Source organism: Carassius auratus, chromosome 20, assembly GCF_003368295.1.
Source record: "Carassius auratus strain Wakin chromosome 20, ASM336829v1, whole genome shotgun sequence".
Classification (NCBI taxonomy): domain Eukaryota; kingdom Metazoa; phylum Chordata; class Actinopteri; order Cypriniformes; family Cyprinidae; genus Carassius; species Carassius auratus.
In genome coordinates, this window is record NC_039262.1 from 7,065,744 (window position 1) to 7,090,438 (window position 24,695).

Below are 24,695 nucleotides of genomic sequence, written 5' to 3' on the forward strand. Positions count from 1 at the left end.
ATTTACTATCTAATATTTACTATTATATTAAATTATTTACTTTATTTATATTTGTATTAATATACTTTCTTAAGGTTTCGCTAATTTAAAAGTTTTATTTATTTAATTTTTATATTTTAAATATATTTTAATATGTTTTATACGATTTAAAAAATATGTTTTTTAATATATATATATATATATATATATATATATATATATATATATACATATATATATATACATACATACATACATACATACATATATATATATATATATATATATATATATATATATATATATATATATTTTTTTTTTTTTTTTTTTTCTAAAGATTCCTAAATGATGAAAGATATGTGAGAACTATCGGCAAGTATTTTTTTGTTTCTTATATTAGAGACTTTCAATGTTGTTGTTGTTGTTTTTGACATTTACAGGTGGTAAAAAGTGATGTTTTTATGACAAATATATAATGTCATGAGTTTACTGGAGACGGCGAAGGAATTGTCATAAAATAAAAATAATTATTCCCATATAATGACAGTTAAAAGCTGACACAATACATATTTTAATGTTGGGGTGCACTATTCTTTTAATAAGAGAAGTATTGATACCACTAGAGCAGTTCTTAGGTAATGAAATTATTCTATTAAGAAAGTGCCATTCATTCTGTGGAAGGTATAAGGAGTCCAATCTAAAAGTGATCGGCGCCATCAGCATTTGCCCACTTTTGAGATGTGAGCTAATAAATGTGTGAAGAGTGACAGCATGGGTGCAAACAAAAGACATGGTAGTGTCAAAAGGAATTATCACACACAACGATGGGATGGCTGCCAATTATTTTCCTTGATTGAACATTGGCCTTATCAGAACGACGGCAGAGGAATAGCCTCCTTATTCATTAACAGGAAAGTTCAGCAGAACATGGCGGAGTTATAAAAATACATTTAAACAGGGTTGTTTGTTTCAGGGCATATACACAAATGACATTTTAACATGCACTTTTGCACATGTTTTTTGCAAAAAGCTGAACCCCTAAAGATGCAATTCAGGTGCGTCGCTAGACATAAATAACATTTTAGGCTTTGCTGTTTAATGGCATATGATTATGCAAAGGTACGTAGATGTGAAAGTTACTTCTAAGCCACAATTCATCAACTAAGGAAGTAGATTGGTAGAGAATTACAGTTTTCAATTAATATCACGATGAAAAATTTGGACTGACTATATTTTTGTTAAAGCCATTTTTCTTAAAGCCATTTTTAAACTCTCTAATTAAACCTTACTAATGAAGTTAATTATGGCCACTAGAAGACTTTTCCCGGAATCTTGGATTAGTGATCAGCAGAGAGCGAATAATAGCAAACAAATTAAATGCTGTTCCAATCAGAACGATACAAAGAAAGCGTAATTAACTGGCTACACTCTTCAGCCTTTCATTGAGGATTGTTGAGAAAAAAATTATGCTAGCACAATGGCAAGTCTAACTAAGTCTTTTTCACTGCTCCACAGTGACTGATCTTACTCTCTTCCTGTGAAATTGTAAAGGAAATGTTACATTGGCATGTCACTAAGAAAGTCATTCCTCGAAAAGGAAGAGGAAAAGAATCTGGTATAGTAAAAACACACAACATGTTATCTTATTTCCAAGGATGAACCTTTAAACTGTGTAGATATAGAATGAAGCTTTTCATACAGTTTCATTACTATTTCATAAAGGACAGTTTCTATTATATATGAGCAAGATCTAAAATATCAGTCCAGTCAGTGCTGTGTGGGGTTTACAAATATGTGACCAAACCATCAGTTTTCTGACAATCGGATGATTTATTAGTGTTATTAATAATAATAATAAATCTAAAATGTTGCATGTTGTTTTCTATTATATGGACAAACTCAACTGCTTTCAGCCGGCTGTCTTATCAGGGTTCAGTGAATACAGCATAATGCTCCCTTTTATGTGTGTTTACGCTGATTTATATTTTTGATATACAATTATTGATGCAATTATTTTCTTTCCGTGTTGCTCTGTGACAAATAAAAAGAAAATGCAATTCCAATCTGGGAGACAGCGATAAACCATGACATAAAAATTCTTTACATCTTTCAAATATTTTGCGCCATGACTCATTCAGCAGTTCTGAATAATAATGTTAACTTTATCTGTGCATGAACAGATTATGGTCTTTAAAAATGGACCATATTTGCATGGCAGTTGCTTAGGGAAGTTAATATATAAATAAATCAAACTTGTTTTTCATCTTCCAAGTCTGGTTTGAGGGATCATAAAGCTTTTGTAGATTTGTAGAAGTCCAAAAATCTGTTTATTCGTTATTCAATTTGAATCTTTAATTACTTAGCATTTTAAATACATCTTGATATACATTATGGAACAATTTATGAATCACAAATAATACAATAAAAAAAAACACAAATAATTTCAAGAAAACATAAAAATACATATTTTCAATAAACACATACAAATTACTTAAAACCAGCTAGTGATATTTCAACACATAGAACCATTGCATGGTGTATTCATTCATATTTATTCATTCTAGTATGGTCCCATCTGTAAAATGTTCTAGAATATTTTTTATTCTTTTTCAGTTATGAATAAGAAAGGGTTAGGAAACATGCACATTGTAAGCATGGCTGACATTTTATCATATGCAGGAGCTGGACATTCCTGATTAAAATATAAACTCTTGTATCAAAACATAACCACTTTATCAAACTAATCATTTTAAAGTTTTGAAGTAAGTAGAGTGTAATCAATCAAGTTTTATCTATTGAAATTTTTAATTAAAATATCTTGATTAATATTCTAGAATCTTGTTATGGTGAACATTCATGACTGAATTGCCATTGCTGCATTACATAGATCTAAATCAGTTAAACTTGAAAAATACATATTTTTGCATTGCTCTGTACCCACATGAAACAATCGACTAATGTTTCAATTTAATAGCAGAGGAGGCTCTGCGGCTCCACATTGGCTCACACTATAGTCATACTATAATTGTGTTACAATAATAGACTATGACTACATTTACATGGACATCAGTAATCTGATTATTTACCTTATTCTGAATAAGACAATATTATTATTAAGGTGTTTACGTGAGATGCTTTTAGAATATGTTTACGTTATAACATGTTATAGCAAGCTACTGTAGCTCAGAAGTGCAGAAATTAGTGCTGTCAAACGATTAATCGTGATTAATCACATCCAACATAAATGTTTTTGTTTACATAAAATGTGTGTACTGTATTATGGATGTATTATGTATTTATAAATACAAACACATGCATGTATATATTTAAGAATGTTTTGTATTTAAATATATTTATATATAATATAAAATATAAATATATAAATGCATATATTAATATTTTCAAAATATATACTGAATGTCTGTGTATATTTACATATACATAATAAATAAACACTTATATACACTTATATATATTATGTAAACAAACTTTTATTTTGGATACGATTAATCGCAATTAATCATTTGAAAGCACTAGCAGAAATACTTATTTTATGGTTTAGCATAATCCTTTTACTGCTTTTTTGCATGTGTTCTTAAAGATATTAACCAGTTTGGTTGAACTTGTCTTGATTCAATGTGAGAAGTTAATCCATAAGTTTAATTAACTCTCCGGGTGAAATCCCAATAAAGTAGATGGGAAAAGTGTAGTGTGCCTTTTTAATCAATCATTCCAAATTACATTTAGATCCTGCTCCTGTGGAACAGTTACAATCAATTCTTGAGGAGGTGCGTTTGATGTCTTTTCACCTCACTTCATGATGCTAAAGGATGCTATATGTCATGTTCTATGCTGTTAGAATTTTATATAATTTTATAATTATACTATGCAGCGTGTCAAATGTAGAAATTATTGTCAAGATATTACTTAAAAGTAAAAAATCTAAGTTACGACATTTAATTGTACTCAAGTTTGTAAAGGTTTTTTTTTTTTTGTCTTTTAAAATAGACTTATAAATTCAAGAGCCAGTGGTGATTTTTTCTTCTATTTTTTTATTTATTGATTTTAAACTGACACCAGCATTCTAAAATGTATCACTTGAAATGGTTGATAACTTCAGCTGATTTTATTCGACACAAGTCTAGTGTCAATTAAGTAAATTTTTTATGTAATTGAAACACATTGCTTCAGGTCAAAGACTCTGTGTTGTGGGAACTGAGATGTGTCTTTACAAGGACAAATTATTGTAATAGTTATCGCTAATTACATTTTCCATTAAAGTGGATTTCATTGTTTTGAAGAGAACTTGATTAAAATTCAAGGAAATGTGACGTTCAGTAAAAGAGACAAAAATGTATAATGATGACCAGTGAAATATGTCCTTTGAAGGTCTGAATGAAAAATGTGTGTGTGTTGAGTAAAAGTGCATGTATTCAATTTTAAAATTGTGTACATTTTCCAAAGTAATACCTTGAGGACCACAAGATCTCAAAAACCTCTTTAAACTCCAAATTGTGTCATGTTAAGGTATGATGTTTTTTCAGGTTCAGGAACCTGTTGGAAAGCTCAAAATGTGGCTCAAAGGTGCACTGCCTGCAGTCCGGCAGCTATTGACAATTGCTACATTTATAGGTAATATTTTCACCTCACGGCTGAATGATTATTCCATTAGATATAGACATCAGGCGCTCCAAACAGAAACTGATTTCAAAGATTTTAAAAGATGATGTACTGCAATGCAGTGATCAATATGATAATATTTGCTGGTGAATCTAAGAATGATACGATGCCACGATGATCTTGATGTTCCTATGACTTATATATCGGAAGGTAAGGGGGAACGTGTCTGAGAAATTTATATTCATGTTGAATCCTAATCTGTTTATGCATATATTAATCTAATCACCACAGTTTACCCTTGAGTGTGCGACCCGTCTGATCTATCATCGTAGACATTAACATTCACCGGGAAGAGCCATGTCTCCCATTGCTCCTAAATTGAATATATTGTCATCGTCTGAGAAATAGAAAGTGATCATATGCAATGTATATGATTTCAGTGGCATCTCTATAATACATTTGTCCTCCTGGTGAAATCAAAACTGCTTTCCCAACCATTCATTTACTGTTTTAAATGCACTTTCCATCGATTAAAGTTGAGTTTTCATAATTTGATAAGATTGAGCCGAAAAGCAAACCTGCCATTATACAGTAATGGAAATCTTTTGTACAGAGCTAATATTTTATACAGGCAGAAATTGTCTTTTGGTTGAGGAGAAATAGAATTAGTCTTTATCAGCAAGATATCCATTCATTTCTGTTTGCAATAAGAATATTGTTTCAAATATAAAGCTAATTTAATTCTTGGGCTCAAGCAACCGTTGGAAAAAAACCTGCATGCGATATTTACAACAGTAAATCCTCTGCTTTCAATAACTGCACGTTTACCCAGCTGGGTCACCAAACGCTTCAGTCGAACCTAAATGTGAGTCACCAGCAACACTTATTCTCAGACTTTGTTCGGTTTGGAGAACAGATGCTAAATGCAGACTCCTGTTTTTTGGCCATGTCCGTTGGTGACAGCAGGCGTACTCTTCCTGATGGAGGTCATGCGGATAGCAGAGGTGCTCTGAAGGTAGCTGGTGTTGCGCTCTTGGTATTTGTGCTGTCTGCACAGCAGCTGGTTGTTGAAGTGCCTTCGGAAGCTCTCGCTCAGCAGGTAGAGGGCAAACGGGTTCACGCAGGAGCTGGAGAAACTCAACACGCGCGCCACAAGCGTGATGATGAGGTGTGACAGCGACGAGTCGATCTGCCGATAGTTGAATGAGCGGTACATGTAGAGAACATGGTTGGGGAACCAGCACAGCGCAAAGAGGCCCACGAACACCAGAACGATCTTGGCCAGACGCTTCCTTGTTTCCGTCTCAGAAGAGAGAAGGAGAAAAGTTGACACATAAGAACACTCGATAAAGTACAAGGTGCATTTTAAATGAGGAAAAGGTCAATAAAATGCATGCAAGTTCACAAGCGCATCCTCTAGCCTGATTCTGAACCCAGTTATTGATTTTCATTTGCTGGGATCAAGTTCTGGTTAGTGATCTATGTTTCAGCATTATGTTTTAATGTTTTACTAGGACATTTCTTTATAAAGATTAATAAGACTGCATTTATTTGCAGTAATATTGTGAATTTTAATATTTTAAAATGTATTTAACCTAACTGTTATGGCACACAGCAGCCATTACTCCAGGCATCAGTGTCACATGATTTTCAGAAATCATTCAGAAATTAATGATTTGGTGCTCAATGAACATTAATTAATTAATTATTATTATTATTATTATTTATTTATTTATTTATTTTTGCTGCTGCTTAATGTTTTGTGGAATATTGAAATCAAAAGTGATTATTTTAAATTGTGATAACATTTTTGTCTGCATTTTTTTATTTTTTATCTTATGATTTTTCAACAATATAAGGAAACTAATACAGGTTTAGAAAAAGGTGAGGGTGAGTAAATAATGTCTGAATTTTCAGTTTTGGGTATGCAATTTTTTATTAGTTGGCTCCTGAGATTCTGCGGTACTGATAATGCATTATTTTTCTATTGTTCAATCAAGTACATTCAGTGCAATACAAGAGATTTTATCCCTAAAAGCCATTCACACCATTCAGAGAAATGAATGATAGATGGATGAACAAGACTGTGTTGCTTTGTCCCATGAAACGCATAATTACTCATAACCTAAATAGGTAAGGTAAAGTGATACACTTCAGCGTGGATGATATACTGTATTATCAAGGGCAAGAGGGAGCGGAAAATGTTAGCTGCCTTGAAACAGCTGCTAAAAGAGAATATTAACGAGAATATCTGTCATCCTTAAGGACCCTTGGCACAATGCTTAACTGATGATTCACAGCCCAGCAAAAGATAAAGTGCCCTGTCTCAAAAAACTGTCAAGGGAGCATTTTATGAAGGGTGTCCCTCGGTTCAGTAGAGGCTCATTTTACACTTTCTCTAAAAATGTTTATGGTTTGAAACTTCTGAGAGAAATCTGGTCTTAGATCATCATAAAGGGGCCAATTCCTTTAACAACAGCTGTTACTGTAATTTGACATTTTTTCTGAATAACGAGTAAGGATTATATGCATTGTGAACTGCATTAAGAATGTCTTTTGGATTCCAATACTGAATTTTAAAAAGTCATAAATGATGTATATAGAGTACACTTTACAAAACATTTCAGTCTGTACATTTTCCATATTGAACATTTAATTTAATTTGATAATTATTCATAAAGTTTTCTATTAATTTCTCTGAATTTTTTTTTTTTTTCAAAGTAAATCCTAGATGTTGTATACGTATGCAAATATGTAAAAGTGATCTTGGGTTGACAACTCGTTTGACAGTTTTAAAAAATTAAATAGATGGATGGATGGGTGGAGGAATAAAAAAAACAGTTAGATACTAAATAGATTAAAAAAAATTATAAAAATTGATAGATACAAATTGGCAAAAAAATCAGATAGATAGATAGATAGATAGATAGATAGATAGATAGATAGATAGATAGATAGATAGATAGAAAAAACAGCAGAAAGATAGATAGATAGATAGATAGATAGATAGATAGATAGATAGATAGATAGATAGATAGATAGATAGATAGATAGATAGATAGATAGATAGATAGATAGAAAAAACATCAGATAGATAGATAATTTAAATTAATAATATTTCATAATTACAAATCTGTATGTTCTGCGCTACTGTCTCTTCTGTGAGATATAAAACATGATTGATAGATAATGCTTGAAGAAGAACTTATTTGGATAAACACAAAAGATTGGCATTCAGCCGTGTGAGCTTTACACTCTTCCCCTGGAACCTCTTACCTGTCTTTTGGAGTGCTCACTAATCTCGCCTGGCATATCGTGAGCACTCTTGATAAGCGTCTTCGCGATATGGTAGTAATAAACCGAGATAATGCTCAGAGGGATCAGGAAGTAGACGAGGAATATCATAATGGAGTGAATCTTGGGATGCATCTCGTTGGAGAGTGGATACGGCACACAGGCGGTGAACGTCATGTTCTTGTCTGGCATGTGAACCACCTGCGAGAAGACCGCCTCAGGGATAGCCAGCAGCACTGAGACAACCCATATAGTGATGGCCTTCAAGCAGGTCCAGAACACAGCGCTGGAGGTCTGGATGTCCATGGGATTCACAATAGCTTTGTGTCTAAGAGAAACATATGTGAAGAATTGTCAGCACACAGATTGCTGCGCCTTTCATCCAGGTTGAGGATGGATGAAAGAGAAAATTGCTTTGTTTATCAACAATTTATCATGGTTTGAGGGAAAACAACACCATGTGTTCTTATCTGAAGTCAGATTTGATTCTCTGTGGCGGTTTGAAGTTATTCCACACTGGGATATGTGTCTGTTTATACTTGACCCGTTATTAGGAAAACAATGTTTTGAGATTAGGCGCTTTAACGTTACTAATCTGTCTACTAATACAGGGATACAGTATTCTTATTAGATAAGATTTTTATTTGACAGACTTTGAAGAATTTAAAGTACTCTGTCAACACAGGCATTATTGGAAATTACACACTGTTAATTTTTATTTTATATATTAATTTTATTAAAACATTTTCCTCAAGGGTTATGGCACTTTTAAATCATATTTTTTTTATTTAATGATTTAATGTTTGCTTCTCTATACTTGAGATCAGCAATGGTAAGTCTAAAACATGATCAAAGTCATAAATGATTCATTTCTAGGTTAATGTTTTGGGTTTTTTTCTAAAAGAAAAGCTGTCGTATAGGAAATACGATATTTCCTGTGCACATCTTTCTGTTCTTCCGCTGGAGCTGCAAAGCCTACGGACAGAATACACAAAAACCAATAGAGGAAATTCATGGTGGAAAATTGGTTGCTTTTGTTCCAGGGAAATTGTCTATTTTCTCCTATTGACAAACTGGCACGGCTTGATCTATTCGACAGTGTCCTTTAGACATTCTGCTGCCATCATCTCTAAGGTAAATGGAAATCTCATATGACAGCATCCTCGCCCTGACTTCTCTCCTCCACCAGGTTTCACTGCCCTGGGCTTGCTTTTTCTTCCCTCAATGAAAACCGACTGCCCTGCCTGAGGCGTGGGTTAGCTGGGGAGCGCCATCACAGCTTGATTTCTCCATGAGTAAACAAGTCCCAATTGAACATACAGTATGAACTGACTGACATGCAAATTACCTTGATTGTATTTCATGCATGACTATGAATGCTGAGTAAATTCTAATCAGATTACGTCTTCAAAACTGTCATCTGGTTGACAATACAAACAGTCTGTTTTCTGTTCCTCTCACATGAAATACTAGTCAATGCGCTTGTCGTTCTTCCTCAGGGAGAAGCTCCTCAAATCTATCATTTTAAACTTAATTCCTCAGGCCAGGAGATTCATTATCACAAGTAGCTGAACATTGACTACATTTTGCATCACGATTGTCGTTTTGGAGAATGGAACTGTAAATGCAGCCTACAAATCAATAGCAATAAATGAGAACTACATGGACCCCAGGGTGCTGGCATAATCACTGTGACACAAATGAACTTTCAGGTGCTCCAAACAACAAACAGACAGAGCAACAAATCAGACTAGGAAAGGTCATCACCTTTAGCCGGGGCCCCCAAGCACTGACACAACAATGAAGGATAAGACTGAGTATGTGAAACAGAGAGGACATTTGTCATCTTCACTATGGATCCTCAGCCACATTTTTAATGCTCTTTCGCAGACCTGCAGCCAGAAATGAGCTTGTCAATTAATTAGGTCGTCAATCTTCATTTAGGATTTGAGGCACAGTAATCTACTAATAAAAACTTTGAATTCAGAAGATATTCCTACTTTCAGGTGCAGTTTATGGAAATAAATATTAGGGAATTATGGTCCAAATGTATGTGGAGATTTTCTTTAATAAACAATGATTTCTAGTAAGCTTTATCCCAGACCCTCCTGTCTAGTCTGTAATGATGCCTCTGTTATTTACAGCAGCCCTGGTCCAATTTGGTTATGAAATTGCTGCTTTTCTATAATAAAATTCACTGTGGTGTGGACAAATTCAGAAGATTAATGTCATGGATAGGCTGTATAGATGACTTCCAGCCTTATTTATGTGTATAGAAAGTATAAAAAACCCAACATACCGAATAAATCTTTCATAATCTGTCCAAAACTGTGCTCTGTGCCCACCTGACCCCATCACTCTGTGTAATGTCAGAGAAATGAACTGCATTTTTGTTGTTGAGAAATTTATCTGTGCAATGAATAAAATGTACTAAAGAATCCCTACAGGCTGCTTGCCAAATGTTGTATGATATCTTCATCATCACGATTAATTCCTCTGTAAATCAAAGTCATTTGCATTTGCTCTCAGCTACAGGTGCTTAATAAGGAGGTCTTTACTGCTTAATGACTTAAAGCAGTCACTACAAACCTAATATGGATATTTTCTTGTGGTTTATATAGCAATAAACAACACATGTATGTATATATATACAGTATGCACAACATAAAATATAAACAATATATAATACAATTAATATACTAAAAACATTTAAAAAGTGTGTGTACAAAAAAGTTATTGATTACATACATATTTATTTATTCAATTCAATTCAAAATTTCTTTATTGGCATGAATGTAAAAAAAAATGCAATATTGCCAAAGCTTGAAATATATGTGTATATATGTGTGTATATATATATAACAATTTAAACTTAAATAGTGTTAAAAATAAGAACACATATAGGTGTGCGTGTCAAAATTTTATTAAAATGAATGTATAATCTTCGAAAATTACATCACGTTTGTTGCTCATTTCTAGTTTTATTTGTTAAACAGCATTATTTTATCTCTAAATGTCATTTTCTTCCGTTCATTCAGTGGTGAATGTGGCAGTGATTGCAGTTGTTCATTGATGATTTTTCGCCTTACCTGTCTGCGCTCAGTGCCGTGAGAGTGAACACGGAGACTCCGACCGAAGTGAGCTGGATCACCGGGATCATCTTACAAGCCACCGTTCCAAAAATCCACTCCTCATAGAAATACCTGAACGCGTCCACTGGTACACAAGTGACCAAAAGCAAAATATCTCCAACGGCCAGGCTGGAGATGAAAATGTTTGGTACACTTCGCATCGCGCTGGTAGTGATGAATATTTTCACAAGAGTAATGTTGCCCAGTAAACCAACCGTTATGATAAGTATGTAGACCGACGGGATAACGCATCGAATGATGAAATGCACCGTTTCCCCTCCATCTGATGTCCAGTCATCTGTGAAGTTCTCATAGACTGAGGTATCCTCAGAGAAAGTGTGATTCATATTTTGTTTTAGTGGTTAGAAAGCAGAGTAGTTGAAAGGGTTTTTAAAAGTTGTCCAGTGGGGATAGAGACATAGAGAGTGAAAGAGCAAGAGGTGCTGTCCGCCAAACTTAGTGCTGAAATGAGCGATGTCTTCAGCCACGTCCCTAAAAGTTGACTGGCTTCTTTGACAGGCAGGAACAAGTAAAGGGGGAGCCTGTGGCAAACCAATTTAACATTGAACTCTTAAAAAAAAAAACTATTATGTATTGATGTCATCAACACATATTTTTAGACTACTAGTTAAAAAAAAAGATCTATCTATCTAACTATCTATCTATATATATATCTATCTATCTTTCTTTCTATCTATCTATCTATCTATCTATCTATCTATCTATCTATATATATATATATATATATATATATATATATATATATATATATATATATAAATTCAAATAGTGAATAGTATTGATTAAAATTTCTCATTCATAAAAATGCTGGATAATGACACTATTCTGTAGCTGCTTTTTAAGTTAATCATATCTTGCAACATCTACACTTTTATCCAACTGAACTGAATCAACACAGAACCAACTCAAGCTGTATAATGACAATGCTTCTGTAGAAATAGCTGAGATTAACTCATTTCAAAATAGATTAACTTTTCATTTTATTAAACTGAATCAACACTAAACTGACTTAAGCTAAATAATGACGCTTGACTTGTCTCATAATTTAATTTTCGTACTTGTTTATGCTATTTTCCTGTTGTAACCAGTCATTTGATACTAGCATTTATTCATTCTTCGCCACAAGTCACGATTCACTTTCCCAGTTTTACTATTAGTATTAATCAGAAAACAAGTATTAGAAGCATAATATATAAGAAATCCATGTTAAATTGGCTTGCCATAGGAGCCACTACTTCAATGCGGACCTTGTTGCAGAGCACAGCACCAAACAGTTCTAAATCTACCTATCAATCTATCTATCTATCTATCTATTTATCTATCTATCTATCTATCTATCTATCTATCTATCTATCTATCTATCTATATGTCTATCTATCTATGTGTCTGTCTATCCATCCTTCATGACATGTTTTAAAGTGTATTTATTTATTTCATAAAACGCAGCCTCATCTCTGAATGATGCTGATCATATAGTGCATTCGCTCATCAGTAGCACAAACTGGGATTGTGCTTTCTGGACTCGGCATGTGCAGCTTTTGTCCGCGCGCTCCCTTATCAGGGTTCGACTGGAGCTCTTTCATACTCATTCTATGACTCGCAGGGGGGATTTACTGAGGGAAGAATTGCAATAAATACATAATCAGGAAAACCAACAGGGTCTGGACAACTAGAGTGGAAAAACAGGTATTTGAAAAAGAAAGATAGAAAGGAAATTCTCTAGTCCCTTGCAAAAATGTGGCGCAAATGAAGAAGACTTTTTGTGTGGCTTGTGTCGTGTTGTGTGGCTTGTGTGACCAAAGAATTACATAAAGAGATTTGTATTATATTTTAAATTCAAATCTTGGTTTAGATTTGGCTTCTCATCCTTACAAGGATTACAACAGACACTTAGTGCAAATAGTCATTTATGGATTATAAATGCTAATGAGAAAGGTTCCTTGTCTAGACAGATCTTGAAATCAGATTTTTCAGTTGGCCTTGGTCTCAGAACTAATGTATCATGTCTTAGTCCTTGCTTTTTGTCTGTAAAACTCATATTTGTACCATGCTGAATACAAAGACTTCACGCTTTGGTAGTCTCATAGTAGAAAGCTGAATTCAAACATCCAGAAACTTATTCAGAAATGATGTGGTATTTTGACAACTTTTACTGGTTCTGGTGTGCTTATAGATCAGCCAAAAGAATAATCAAATTCTGAACTTGACATGCGCCATGCATACCAGAATGGGTTTCAGACTGCTAATTAAAACCATTACATGCCCCACTCTTTCTCCTTCTAGCAGTTCAGCTGAACTGGTTACTCACCTTGACTCACATCGTACGAACAAAATCTAATTGTGTATGTTTACCAAAACACAGATGTTGCCTGATATAAATAAGGCCTTTGGTAATAGGCTAAATGGATATAATTCGCAACCGACCTGGGTTGCATGGGGGAAATGTCATTTGTTGATTTAGTGACATCTGGTGGCATTTAAAGACGCGCGCGCTTGATGCAACCTGTGAAAAAGTTGCATGGAGACGAAAAATGTAATTAGAGAAGAATGCAACTGAAATATTTAGTTGAGGTACATGCCGTTTATGGGCTTCCTTCATCATCATCCAAAACCAGCACTGACGCACATAGCTGCCACTGCCACATTTTAGAAAATAAATAAATAATAATAATGTTTGAGACATTTAATTAGATGTCTTCGCAGTTTCCAGAGAAACTTAAAACACGTTCATTAGAGAAGAGGCATATTCAAATATTTTATTTATTTATAAAGAATTGCATTTTAAATTAGTTTTGAGTCAGACGTATGGAACGTAATTCACACATTTAGACCTGCTTTTATTTTCAAAGAAATTGGAATATTGCGTTTTTATTTTCAGTGACTTTTTAATGCACAAATAATAGGCTATAAATAGACAAATGCATATTCATAATACGGCAATGGTATCGCACGAATAATGTAAACTCATATAACAGAGTCCTCTCTTATACCATGATCTCTGTGCGCTAATAAAACAATCAAGCATGGTCATATATGAATCATCACTCTGATGGACAGCTATGCTTGCGTGTGCATCACGTGCGCAATGACCGTTTGACCGCCAGACCCCAGCACTCTTATTTCGGTAATTAGCATCTCTGTGGTCATGATGTATTCTTTGCTACGTTTCATTGATGACTTGCTTGTCTGTTTGCTCTTTGGTTTATGAGTCGAAAAAGCTTGCCGTCAGAAAGGCGCCCCCAACATGCGGCTTTTCCAGCAGGTCTGTCTTTCCCTCGGGACGCAGTGACATGAGAGCAGGACCTCGGTTCTGATTAAGAAGGGGGATGAACAGCTCTCCGCCTGGATTACGGTTGGTGTGTGGACTTTTAATAGACGATTTAACGTTTGTGAAACGTTTCTTACCGTGTGAACGTTACTTGTGCTGTGGTTTTAGAGTAGAAACACTGAAGGAACGTCTAGAGGAACTTTCAGTAGGCCTGTCAAGCAGAGGTGGATGTGCAGCTACAAATGCAAAATATAGATATATGTAATAAAGAAAAATAGATATGTTTATGGAACTATATACTTCTGCATAATTTAGAGAGTCTCAAAATCCCAAGATATCATTACTCAACCAACTGTTGTTTTAAAAATGCACCTAATTTAAATGCCATTTATTGTTACCTTGATAAGAATAGTTTGTTTAAGGCGTGCTCGGTAATTTGAGTAATTTATTAATTGTTGTTTTCCATTATGTGATCTGCCCAGTGGTACAATTGCATTTCGTTGCAATTGTCATGTTTGCTCTGTTCTATTGTGAGATACAAGAGTTGTTTTTTCGCTGACAGAGTTGAATAGGGATTAGCCTATGGGCTGACCACATGTCCCATGGCCTTTGTTATTTTCTTTTTTGTTTTTTGTTTGTTTTTTTTTTGCACTGTGTGAGTAAATTGATGAAGGCACTGCGGATAAAAAGAGAATGCATGCATTGACAAGGGGTTTCTAAAGCGAAAGGTCATGTGGAGGTTCGGAACTGCCATTTGCCTCTGCCTGAGGCTTAGAAGACTGGCAATGATGGTGACAAGCTACCATAGAATGATGCAGAGTTGTGAAGCCAAATTATGTCATTAAACTACATCAAAAACTTTTATGAAGGATGTGTAAGTATATAATGTAAAGTTTTAGTGGATGCATGTCTGGTCTTGTACTTGCATGTTATAATCTCTTCATTGCATATTTCAGCTCAGGCCTCCGACAGTGATAGGCCAGTTTCACACACTGTTTTTTGGGTCAGTGCGTACATTTTTCCTTGGAGTCCTTGGATTCACCGTCTATGGCAATGAGGCCCTCCACTTCAGCTGTGATCCAGACAAAAGGGAAATAAACCTTTACTGTTACAACCAGTTCAGGCCTATAACACCTCAGGTAAAAGTTTCTAAAAGTATTTGGATTTAATAGTCTGCTATGGTGGTATGAAAATATGCATGAAAGGTCAGGCAAAATTGACTATGGATGCAGGAAGAAGTAGAAAGTAGAAATAAAGAAAAACAGATTAATTCTGCGAAGCTAACAGCTTTTTATTAATTAATTAATTAATTTTACCAATCTAAACATGTAACTGTAAGATTTGGCATTTAGGTGTATGTGGGACCTTTGAAACTATTTCAGAAATCCGAAAATCAAACATTTAAAAAAAATGAGTCCTAATAACTGTAAAACTGGAAGCCTAACAGACACTTCCACTGAGATAAGAGAAAGAAAGAGTTAAATGAAAATGTGCTGAAATCTGACTTACCCTCAGGCCATCCAAGATGTAGATGAGTTTGTTTCTTTATTGATTGACCTGATTTGGAGGAATTAAGCATTTCATCACTTTATCACCATTGGATCCTCTGTAGTGAATGGGTGCTGTCAGAATGAGAGTCCAAACTGCTGTTAAAAACATCACAATAATCCATAGTAATCCACACGACTCCAGGCCATCATTTAATGTCTTAACGTTACTTTAATACGAATAAAAGCGAAATAAAGCGAAGCACTGTTTTCTTGGATGGCATGAGGGTGACTAAATTGTGAGCATATTTTGATTTTTCATTCAAATAAAAAACATTTTAGGATGAAATGACAAATTGGAAGAAAAAAAAACTAAAGAAAGGAAAGTAATGTTATTATTATTATTATTATTGTCTGTTTGTAGGTATTCTGGGCGTTGCAGCTAGTCACTGTCTTGGTACCTGGAGCTGTGTTTCATCTTTATGCTGCCTGTAAAAATATAGACCAGGAAGAGATCCTTGAGCGGCTAGTGTCCACAGTTTTCTACATCATCTCTGTCCTGTTGAGAATAATTCTGGAAGCCTTAGCATTTTGGCTTCAGAGCCACCTTTTTGGGTTCCTGGTTGATCCTATTTATATGTGCGATGTCAGTGCCCTTGCAAAGATCTTCAACATCTCGAAGTGTATGGTCCCTGGACACTTTGAGAAGACTATCTTCCTCAGTGCGATGTACACCTTCACCATCATCACCATCCTCCTCTGTATCGCTGAGATTTTTGAGATTCTGTTCCGAAGACTGGGTTATTTAAACCAGCCAGTGACTTGAGAATTTAGAAAGTGTTTTGAGTGATGCTTTAGCTGGCTCTCTGAATGACAGACAGGACATAAACCCACAAACCCACATACCTCTGCATGTTCTGGTGGTAGACACAGAAATACATGCTTTTTTTAAAACAAGACAACGTATTATTCCTTTTCTGGAATAATCAAAACAAAATGAGCCTAATTAATGACAAGGGACTCATTAATCTTTTTAGATTTTCAGATTTCTTTTTAAACCTACAAAACACCTCCCCAGCAGGAGACACTCCTTTTTTTTTACTTGTGTAATCTAATCCAAACCCCACATAAATATTTGGTAGGTAATTATTATCGTTGCAATAATATTTTCAGAATTCAATATTGAAGTACTACACAAATTGCAAGCATCAGTTTATAAAAACATTATTGAAAGCTCCATGGTATCTAATTAGAATCATGCACATAGATAGAATATTCATCATGCTGCTGGTTTCCATATCTTGTGTTTGTAGTATCTGTATGTTTTTATCAGGCATCCATCCAACTTTTGTTATTATTCTCAGCTAAGTGTTTCATCTCAGGTACAAATGGCATACTCTGATCTCTTTGTGTCAGCGGGTAACTATTTATTACAAGAATACTATTTATGCATAAATGAAGCATCTGAGGAGATCTGGCAGCAGGTCTGGCCTGCACATCTTCCCACTGTTGCCTTCCCACTGTTCAACACCACAGCTGTTTGAGTAATAGCTTTTGTACTGTGTGTAGAGTTGATCATTTATATTGGTTTTTTGATCAATGTCTGTGGGATTTATGATATGATTATGCATGAAAATCTTTATATAGATATAACAATTGGTGCATATTTTATGACTGCCATAATGTATTATCAGTCTAGGTCAGAATAAACAGAACTGCTTGTGAATCCTTGGCACTCTGTCAGATACAATGATTTCCTAATGTTTGTGAAGTTTCAATCGATTAAAAATAATTAAAATACTCATGTCATTCTTTTTTTTTTTCACACCTTTACATATATGTGATATTCACACATGTTATTAGGGAAATACAATTTAAAAAATAATCTATTAGGTAACAGGAATAGCTAATGTCTACTCTTTTATGACAGTTACATCAATGGTGTACAGTAAAGCTACAGGTTCACCAAACTGCATTGTAAAACATTTACAAATGAAAACGGTTAATTATTATAAATCTTTATTAATTAAAAATACAAACCTGATTCCAAAAAAGTTTGGACACTGTACAAATTGTGAGTAAAAAAGGAATGGAATCATTTCCAAATCTCATAAACTTATATTTTATTTACAATAGAATATAGATAACATATAAAATGTTGAAAGTGAGACATTTTGAAATGTCATGCCAAATATTGGCTCATTTTGGATTTCATGAGAGCTACACATTCCAAAAAAGTTGGGACAGGTAGCAATAAGAGGCCGGAAAAGTTAAATGTACATATAAGGAACAGCTGGAGGACCAATTTGCAACTTATTAGGTCAATTGGCAACATGATTCTGTATAAAAAGAGCCTCTTAGAGTGGCAGTGTCTCTCAGAAGTCAAGATGGGCTGAGGATCACCAATTCCCCCATTGCTGCAGTGAAAAATAGTGGAGCAATATCAGAAAGGAGTTTCTCAGAGAAAAAGTGCAAAGAGTTTGAAGTTATTATCATCTAAAGTGCATAATATCATCCAAAGATTCAGAGAATCTGGAACAATCTCTGTGTGTAAGGGTCAAAGCCGGAAAACCATACTGGATGCCTGTGATCTTCAGGCTCTTAGACGGCACTGCACCACATACAGGAATGCTACTGTAATGGAAATCACAACATGGGCTCAGGAATACTTCCAGAAAACATTGTCGGTGAACACAATCCACTGTGCCATTCGCCGTTGCCGGCTAAAACTCTATAGGTCAAAAAAGAAGCCATATCTAAACATGATCCAGAGGCGCAAGCGTTTTTTTTTCTGGGCCAAGGCTCATTTAAAATGACTGTAGCAAAGTGAAAAACTGTTCTGTGGTCAGATGAATCAAAATATGAAGTTCTTTTTGGAAAACTGGGAATGAAAGGGAAAAGGACAACCCAAGTTGTTATCAGCGCTCTGTTCAGAAGCCAGCATATCTGATGGTATGGGGTTGTATGAGTGTGTGTGGCATGGGCAGCTTACACATCTGGAAAGGCATCATCAATGCTGAAAGGTATATCCAAGTTCTAGAACAACATATGCTCCCATCCAGACGTCATCTCTTTCAGGGAAGACCTTGCATTTTCCAACATGACAATGCCAGACCACATACTGCATCAATTACAACATCATGGCTGCGTGGAAGAAGGATCCAGGTACTGAAATGGCCAGGCTGCAGTCCAGATCTTTCACCCATAGAAAACATTTGGCGCATAATAAAGAGACAAAGCAACTAGAAGCCTGTATTAGACAAGAATGGGACAACATTCCTATTCCTAAACTTGAGCAACGTGTCTCCTCAGTCCCCAGACATTTTCAGACAGTTATACAAAGAAGAGGGGATCCCACACAGTGGTAAACATGGCCTTGTCCCAACTTTTTTGAGATTTGTTAATGCCATGAAATTTTACATCAACTTATTTTTCCCTTCAAATGATACATTTTCTCAGTTTAAACATTTGATATGTCATCTATGTTGTATTCTGAATAAAATATTGAAGTTCGAAACTTCCACATCATTGCATTCTGTTTTTAATTCACAATTTGTACAGTGTCCCAACTGTTTTTGGAATCGGGTTTGTATAATATAGAATAGAATGAAAACAGAAAAGCTAAATTAACGTAGCATATTATTAATAAAACAAATTAGTATGGCAAACCATTTACAAATTACATCTTAAAAATATATGATTACTAAATAATAAGAAATCTCTGTATATAATCCAATATAAGCACTGATCATTTCGGGCATTACCCACTCCACGCCTATGGAGGTCAGTAAAGGCGTGGCTGTGCGTTCACGTGAAGACGCGGAAGCGGCTCCTTCTCGAGCGCCTGTCATCTTTGTTATTAGCTATTTTTGGCCCTAGCTAATCCTAGAAGTTTGTAACAGTGTCTTTTTTTCGGGATGGCGCTCCCATCGCAGCTGAAACCGATCCAGCACCATTTACGAACTGCGCAGGAACATGAGAAAAGAGATCCGGTGGTTGCTTATTACTGTAAGTCTGTGAAAATAGCGCTTTGTTTTGTTAGCTTGTCACATAGCAGCCCTTCCCCTCTCACTGGTTTATTAAACTTGTCATTTTGTAGATTATACCAATAAAGTTCGACTTAAATTGTTTTAATTACTCAGTATTTTTATATGCAGTGGACAGAAATGTTGTGGAAGTTAGTTTCAGTTAAGCTAGCTTACAACTGCTATTATGATAATATAACGTTACGTTAGCTATTTGCTATTTAAACAGCTTAATTTATAGACTTTATAAATACAGATGTTCAGCTAGATTCCCATTTTAATAGCTCTACACACATGCTGTTATGATACAATTTAGGAACAAATGTAGCAGGATTGGCTAACTGGCTGCTTTGTTTGGAGAGGTTTAGGCTAAACTACACTGCATCACGAGTACTTCATGTGCTCGATTTAATTTAATGGTGTTCTGGGATCTGTAGTTGAGATATAGTCGTTCATTACGGATGCTATGCAGTTTGTTTCTTTCTGACGGGTGTAAGAGTAAAATCAGAAATATGCTGAATCACGTTAGGCTTTGCTGTCATTCTCACCACGCCAAGCTGAAAAACAAGTTCCTTGTCTGCCCATCTTGAGGGGTGTTGAGAGAGGACGTGAACTGTAAAGGTTCACAACCTTTTTTTTTTTCAATTATCATATAGGTGTGTCAGACATTGTATGTGGTACATCTATTTTTAGCAATACTGTAAAACTTCCGTAAAGTGTGACATAAACTGAGATGAATTGTGACCCTTTAAGTAACAGGAAGGTGGTCAGCCTAGTGGCAGGCCTTGGGCCTCTAGATGGCCCCCCCATCCCATTATCCCATTACTATTCATCAATTCAATGATGAACTGCTTTTAACTGTCATTTTGCATTATTGACACACTGTTTTCCTAATGAATGTTGTTCAGTTGCTTTGACGCAATGTATTTTGTTTAAAGCGCTATATAAATAAAGGTGACTTGACTAGTAAGTTTGGTCTGTGCTCATGTCATGTAATGCATGACTCATGCATATTCTGTAGTCATATGCTTCTAGTGATGTCATAAAACGGCAGTCTTTCCTTAAACTATATTTAGGGATAAACTTTTATTATTATTATTATTATTATTGTAATATTTGTTATAATTACAGGGATAGTTCTCAACAAAATTATAATTCAGACATCATTTAATCACCGTCAAGTTGTTTCAAACCTGTATGAGTTTTTTTTTCTTTTTCTTTTTTTTTCTGCTGAACACAGAAGAAGATATTTTAAAGAATTGCAACAAAACAGTTGCTGGTCCCTATTGATTTCCATTGTAAAGGCTATATATTTTTTCATACTGTGGGAGTCAGTGGGGAACAGCTACTATTTGGTTTCTAAAATTATTCAAAATATCTTCTTTTATGTTGAACAGAAGAAAGAAACTCAAACAGGTTTGGAAAAGGGGAAGGTAAATAAATTTTGTCAGAATTGTAATTTTGTGATGGGTGAATATTTTATAAATACAGTTAAATACTAAGTGTAATTCATGTGGTTTTAAAAATTGTACAGAAAAGTAAATTAAATGTAGCGAAATCTATAAAATGTTGATAATATTATGAATCTTTGTATACTACGTAAAATAGTATGTAAATAGGGTGTTTCATTACAGTCGGTTCTCTTTGCCAACTGTGCAGTGTTTGTTATGCCTCAAAACATGCTGCAATACTGTTCTGCTTTTAATTAAATACAGGGTCCTTTTATTGAAAAGTCAATATTATAATATTATGTGCATATTTTACACAACCAGTTACATTTTTAACTTGCAAAAGAAAAAACATTTAATTTAACTGAAACAAAGATGGAACATTTAATTGAACTCTCTTATCCCCTAGAGACATTCATATTAAACAAATATGTAAACATTTTTTTTTAATAATATAGAAAATTGAAAAAATAATATTGGCATGGGTTTTTGCTGATAACCGATAAATCGGTTGACTTCGTCTATAAAGGAGTGTAATTTTTACTGTAAATTAACTATATAATCAAAGTGAATAGTAAAGTAGTAGAGTTGGATGAGGCTTTTGCGAAACATTGTGATATGATCATTAGATAACCCTTATAATATTGGAAGACAGTAATGTTGCAGTAGTAAGGATTGCATTTCAAAAACTTTTATTAAACTGTTATATTTGAACAGCTATTAATTAGTGTGCATGTTTTGTATGCTTTGTGATGAATTAACAAACTAAAAATGATAATTAATGCCCAAGGGACATTGTAGCATGTTTAATGTTTGATAATACCTCCGTCTTATGGCTGCTTAACATCAAGCTGCTTAGTCTGCATGCTCACAGCATCACATAGCAGAAACTGATAATTGCAGAGATTGATTTACATACCATTTTGTTTTATCATAACTTTGTATTAGAACTTTTGGTTCTATATGTTTTAACTGTAGTTTTAGGAGGAAGGTTTTTTTCTTGGATATTGAAGTTATTTAGTGTTCACAATAGGATTATCTTAATGGCTGAAATGAAGACATTTTTAGGTCTGTGCAGTTCAGCTTGAGAGTTATGTTAACAATTCATAAAAATGTAATACGTTGACTGGAGACTGATAGAAGGTTACCAAATGTTTACATGTTCCAGATAATAGTCACACAAACCAGGACTATTTCCCACACATTGATTTATTTGTGGCGGGCAGCAACAATATCAGAACTGACCGCCACAAATAGATTTTCCAAAAGTCTTTGACCTCATTGAAAAAACGTGAGCACTGCACGTTTCAAAATCAAAAACCGGTGCGGATGTTGTTATATCGCTGAATTTCAGAAGGAAACCGAAAAATTTAGATTTCATTTCATCTTGCATGTGATGCTTGATAAGGCAGGTTTTTGAGCTCAGCACTGCTTTACAGCTACCGGAGAAACCGCTATCTCTCCCGCTCTTAAAGTGCCTCCTGCTGGCAGAAATTAATTTGCATATGTATATATGGGGGGCGGGGGAGTGCCACCACGAATATAGTGTAAGGCTGTTGGAAACACTGCACACTATACCTTATGTGACATGAAAACTATCAAATGAAGCGAAAAGGCTAGTGATATTACGATACTGTCTATTGAGCAGGATCATATATTTTTGCATTGCATTATTGTTGTCATAGGGTTGTGACGAAACACTTATCCCACAAGATGAGACATGAGACTGGGTTCACAAGAACAAGACAAAAATTTTTGCCGTTTTTTTTTGTATATATATAAAGAAATGCTCAATGATTTAATATATAGGGACAGATATTATTATTTTTTTATCTGAAAAACACAAAAAGAAAAAAAATGTAGGCGCAATTTGAAATCAACTTGTACTTTAAGAAATTAAACTTCTATTTTAATGAATTATATGCAGCAATGTATAACGTGTAAACACTGCAAATTGTTTTGCGAGACTACGTATTGTCACGTTCTCGCGAGACCAGTCGAATCTCGTGAGATCTCATCAGATCCCTAGCAATTAGTGTCCTGGGAGTCTAACCTCATCAGCAGGAGACCTCCCACTGCTCCTACAATTTTCCATTTCTGAGTAGTGAGGTATTATGTCCTTTCTTTGCTGAGTCTAAATGTCAAACTTGACCTGAGAAATCAATGACGGTAGAGGGGCAAGTTTAAGAAAATGTTAGATGTAATCTCTCTTCTTTGTTGGGCTGTTTCTGAACCGTGAAGGGGAAATGCAGTCCAATTACTCTGACTAAGGCCACGTTTAAGCTTCCAGGCTAATGCCATGCCATCCTGATGTTTCAGGGCAAAATATTGTAGAGAAGATCAATATAAATCTGTTATGGAACTGCTTTGAGAAAATTCAGTTTTGGCTTCAATCAAAGGGCAAAAATGTGCCATTGTCACAAATTTTGGACTTGAGTTTCTTTGTTTATATAGCTGTAATCTAACCCTCTAAAAAGATTATAATAAATGAATCCGATTCCTTCTGCAGATACACTGCCATTCAAAAGGTTTTTGATTGTGAAAGTTGTTTGTATAAAATTCTGACTGTTGTTCTCATACATAAAAACTTATGAATTCTGAAAGGTCTAAACAGTTTCTTTTAATAGTGGGTGAATTCAGTGTGCCACTGGAGGTCAGCATTGACATTTAACTGAGGGAATCTGGCTTTACTGGAATTGTTTCTGTTGTTAACTTACTGGCCCTTTTTTATCTATGACTTTGTCTGTTGTTTGCTTACCCTTGTAATAGTTGATCATGGTCTGTTTGTTATATAACTAGATGATGATGATGATGCATCTACACTCTCTCTCGGTTATCATATTTTTCTTCATTATCCTAAAATTTAATTATTGAGCAAGTTAAGCTTGCTTTATGAATCATAATTAGCGATTTTGTCAAACCCGGTATTTCAGCTGAACTGGTTTTAATAATTCACACTTTTAAAGTTAGGATGAACTACATTGTGATAATGGAAAAAAAATTACAGATTTAGTGCTGCTTCAGAGTGTTGGTAATAGCAAAACAGTTTTTCTGGATAATAACGGAGTTTTTTTTTTTTTTTTTTTAAGAAAACATCATAATGCGAGACAGCCATGTGCGTGGTGCCAGATTAATGTGTGGCAGTCTTTAGTTGTGCGTAGTTTTTGAAGCAGAATGCTCTTCAGATGCGCTTCTGCTCTGGCTTCCGTCTCTTTGACGAGCTCCAGTTCTCTGATTGGCACCATGCTGTAAACCTATGGAAAAGGCCCTCTTTGACATTGTTTTCCTTCCTTCTCGCTGGACCTTATCCAGTCTTCAGGCTGAGCAGCAGCTACATAATAACATCCTTGTAATAGGGAAAGCAGAGTGCGCGGGCTGACATTCCTGAATATACAATTCGGTTCTTACTGCAGATGTCAGTG

At 34.7% G+C, this 24,695-nt stretch overlaps 3 protein-coding genes across 4 annotated transcripts in view; 2 read left to right on the forward strand and 1 right to left on the reverse strand.

Annotated features, from left to right (window-relative positions):
* Window positions 1-3,595: 3,595 nt before the first annotated feature.
* Window positions 3,596-11,529, reverse strand: nmbr (neuromedin B receptor). Its single transcript, XM_026195166.1, has 3 exons — window positions 10,983-11,529; window positions 7,876-8,221; window positions 3,596-5,902 (listed from the first exon to the last, which is right to left on the reverse strand). The coding sequence occupies exons 1-3, from the start codon at window positions 11,369-11,371 to the stop codon at window positions 5,519-5,521; spliced, it is 1,119 nt and encodes a 372-aa protein (XP_026050951.1). The 5' UTR covers window positions 11,372-11,529; the 3' UTR covers window positions 3,596-5,518.
* A 2,546-nt stretch (window positions 11,530-14,075) lies between these two features.
* Window positions 14,076-17,525, forward strand: gje1a (gap junction protein epsilon 1a). Of its 2 annotated transcripts, none has more exons than XM_026195168.1 (3): window positions 14,076-14,401; window positions 15,270-15,452; window positions 16,225-17,525. In XM_026195168.1, the coding sequence occupies exons 1-3, from the start codon at window positions 14,372-14,374 to the stop codon at window positions 16,624-16,626; spliced, it is 615 nt and encodes a 204-aa protein (XP_026050953.1). In that variant the 5' UTR covers window positions 14,076-14,371; the 3' UTR covers window positions 16,627-17,525. The 2 variants fall into 2 exon arrangements, with proteins under 2 accessions (XP_026050953.1, XP_026050952.1); XM_026195167.1 differs by lacking the exon at window positions 14,076-14,401 and adding an exon at window positions 14,982-15,187.
* Window positions 17,526-19,601: 2,076 nt separating this feature from the next.
* Window positions 19,602-24,695, forward strand: part of vta1 (vesicle (multivesicular body) trafficking 1) — a 28,218-nt gene continuing 23,124 nt past the window's right edge. The window contains exon 1 of the mRNA XM_026290726.1: window positions 19,602-19,808. Within this exon, the coding sequence (XP_026146511.1) occupies window positions 19,718-19,808 (91 nt within the window). The 5' untranslated portion in view covers window positions 19,602-19,717. The remainder of the gene's footprint in view (window positions 19,809-24,695) is intronic.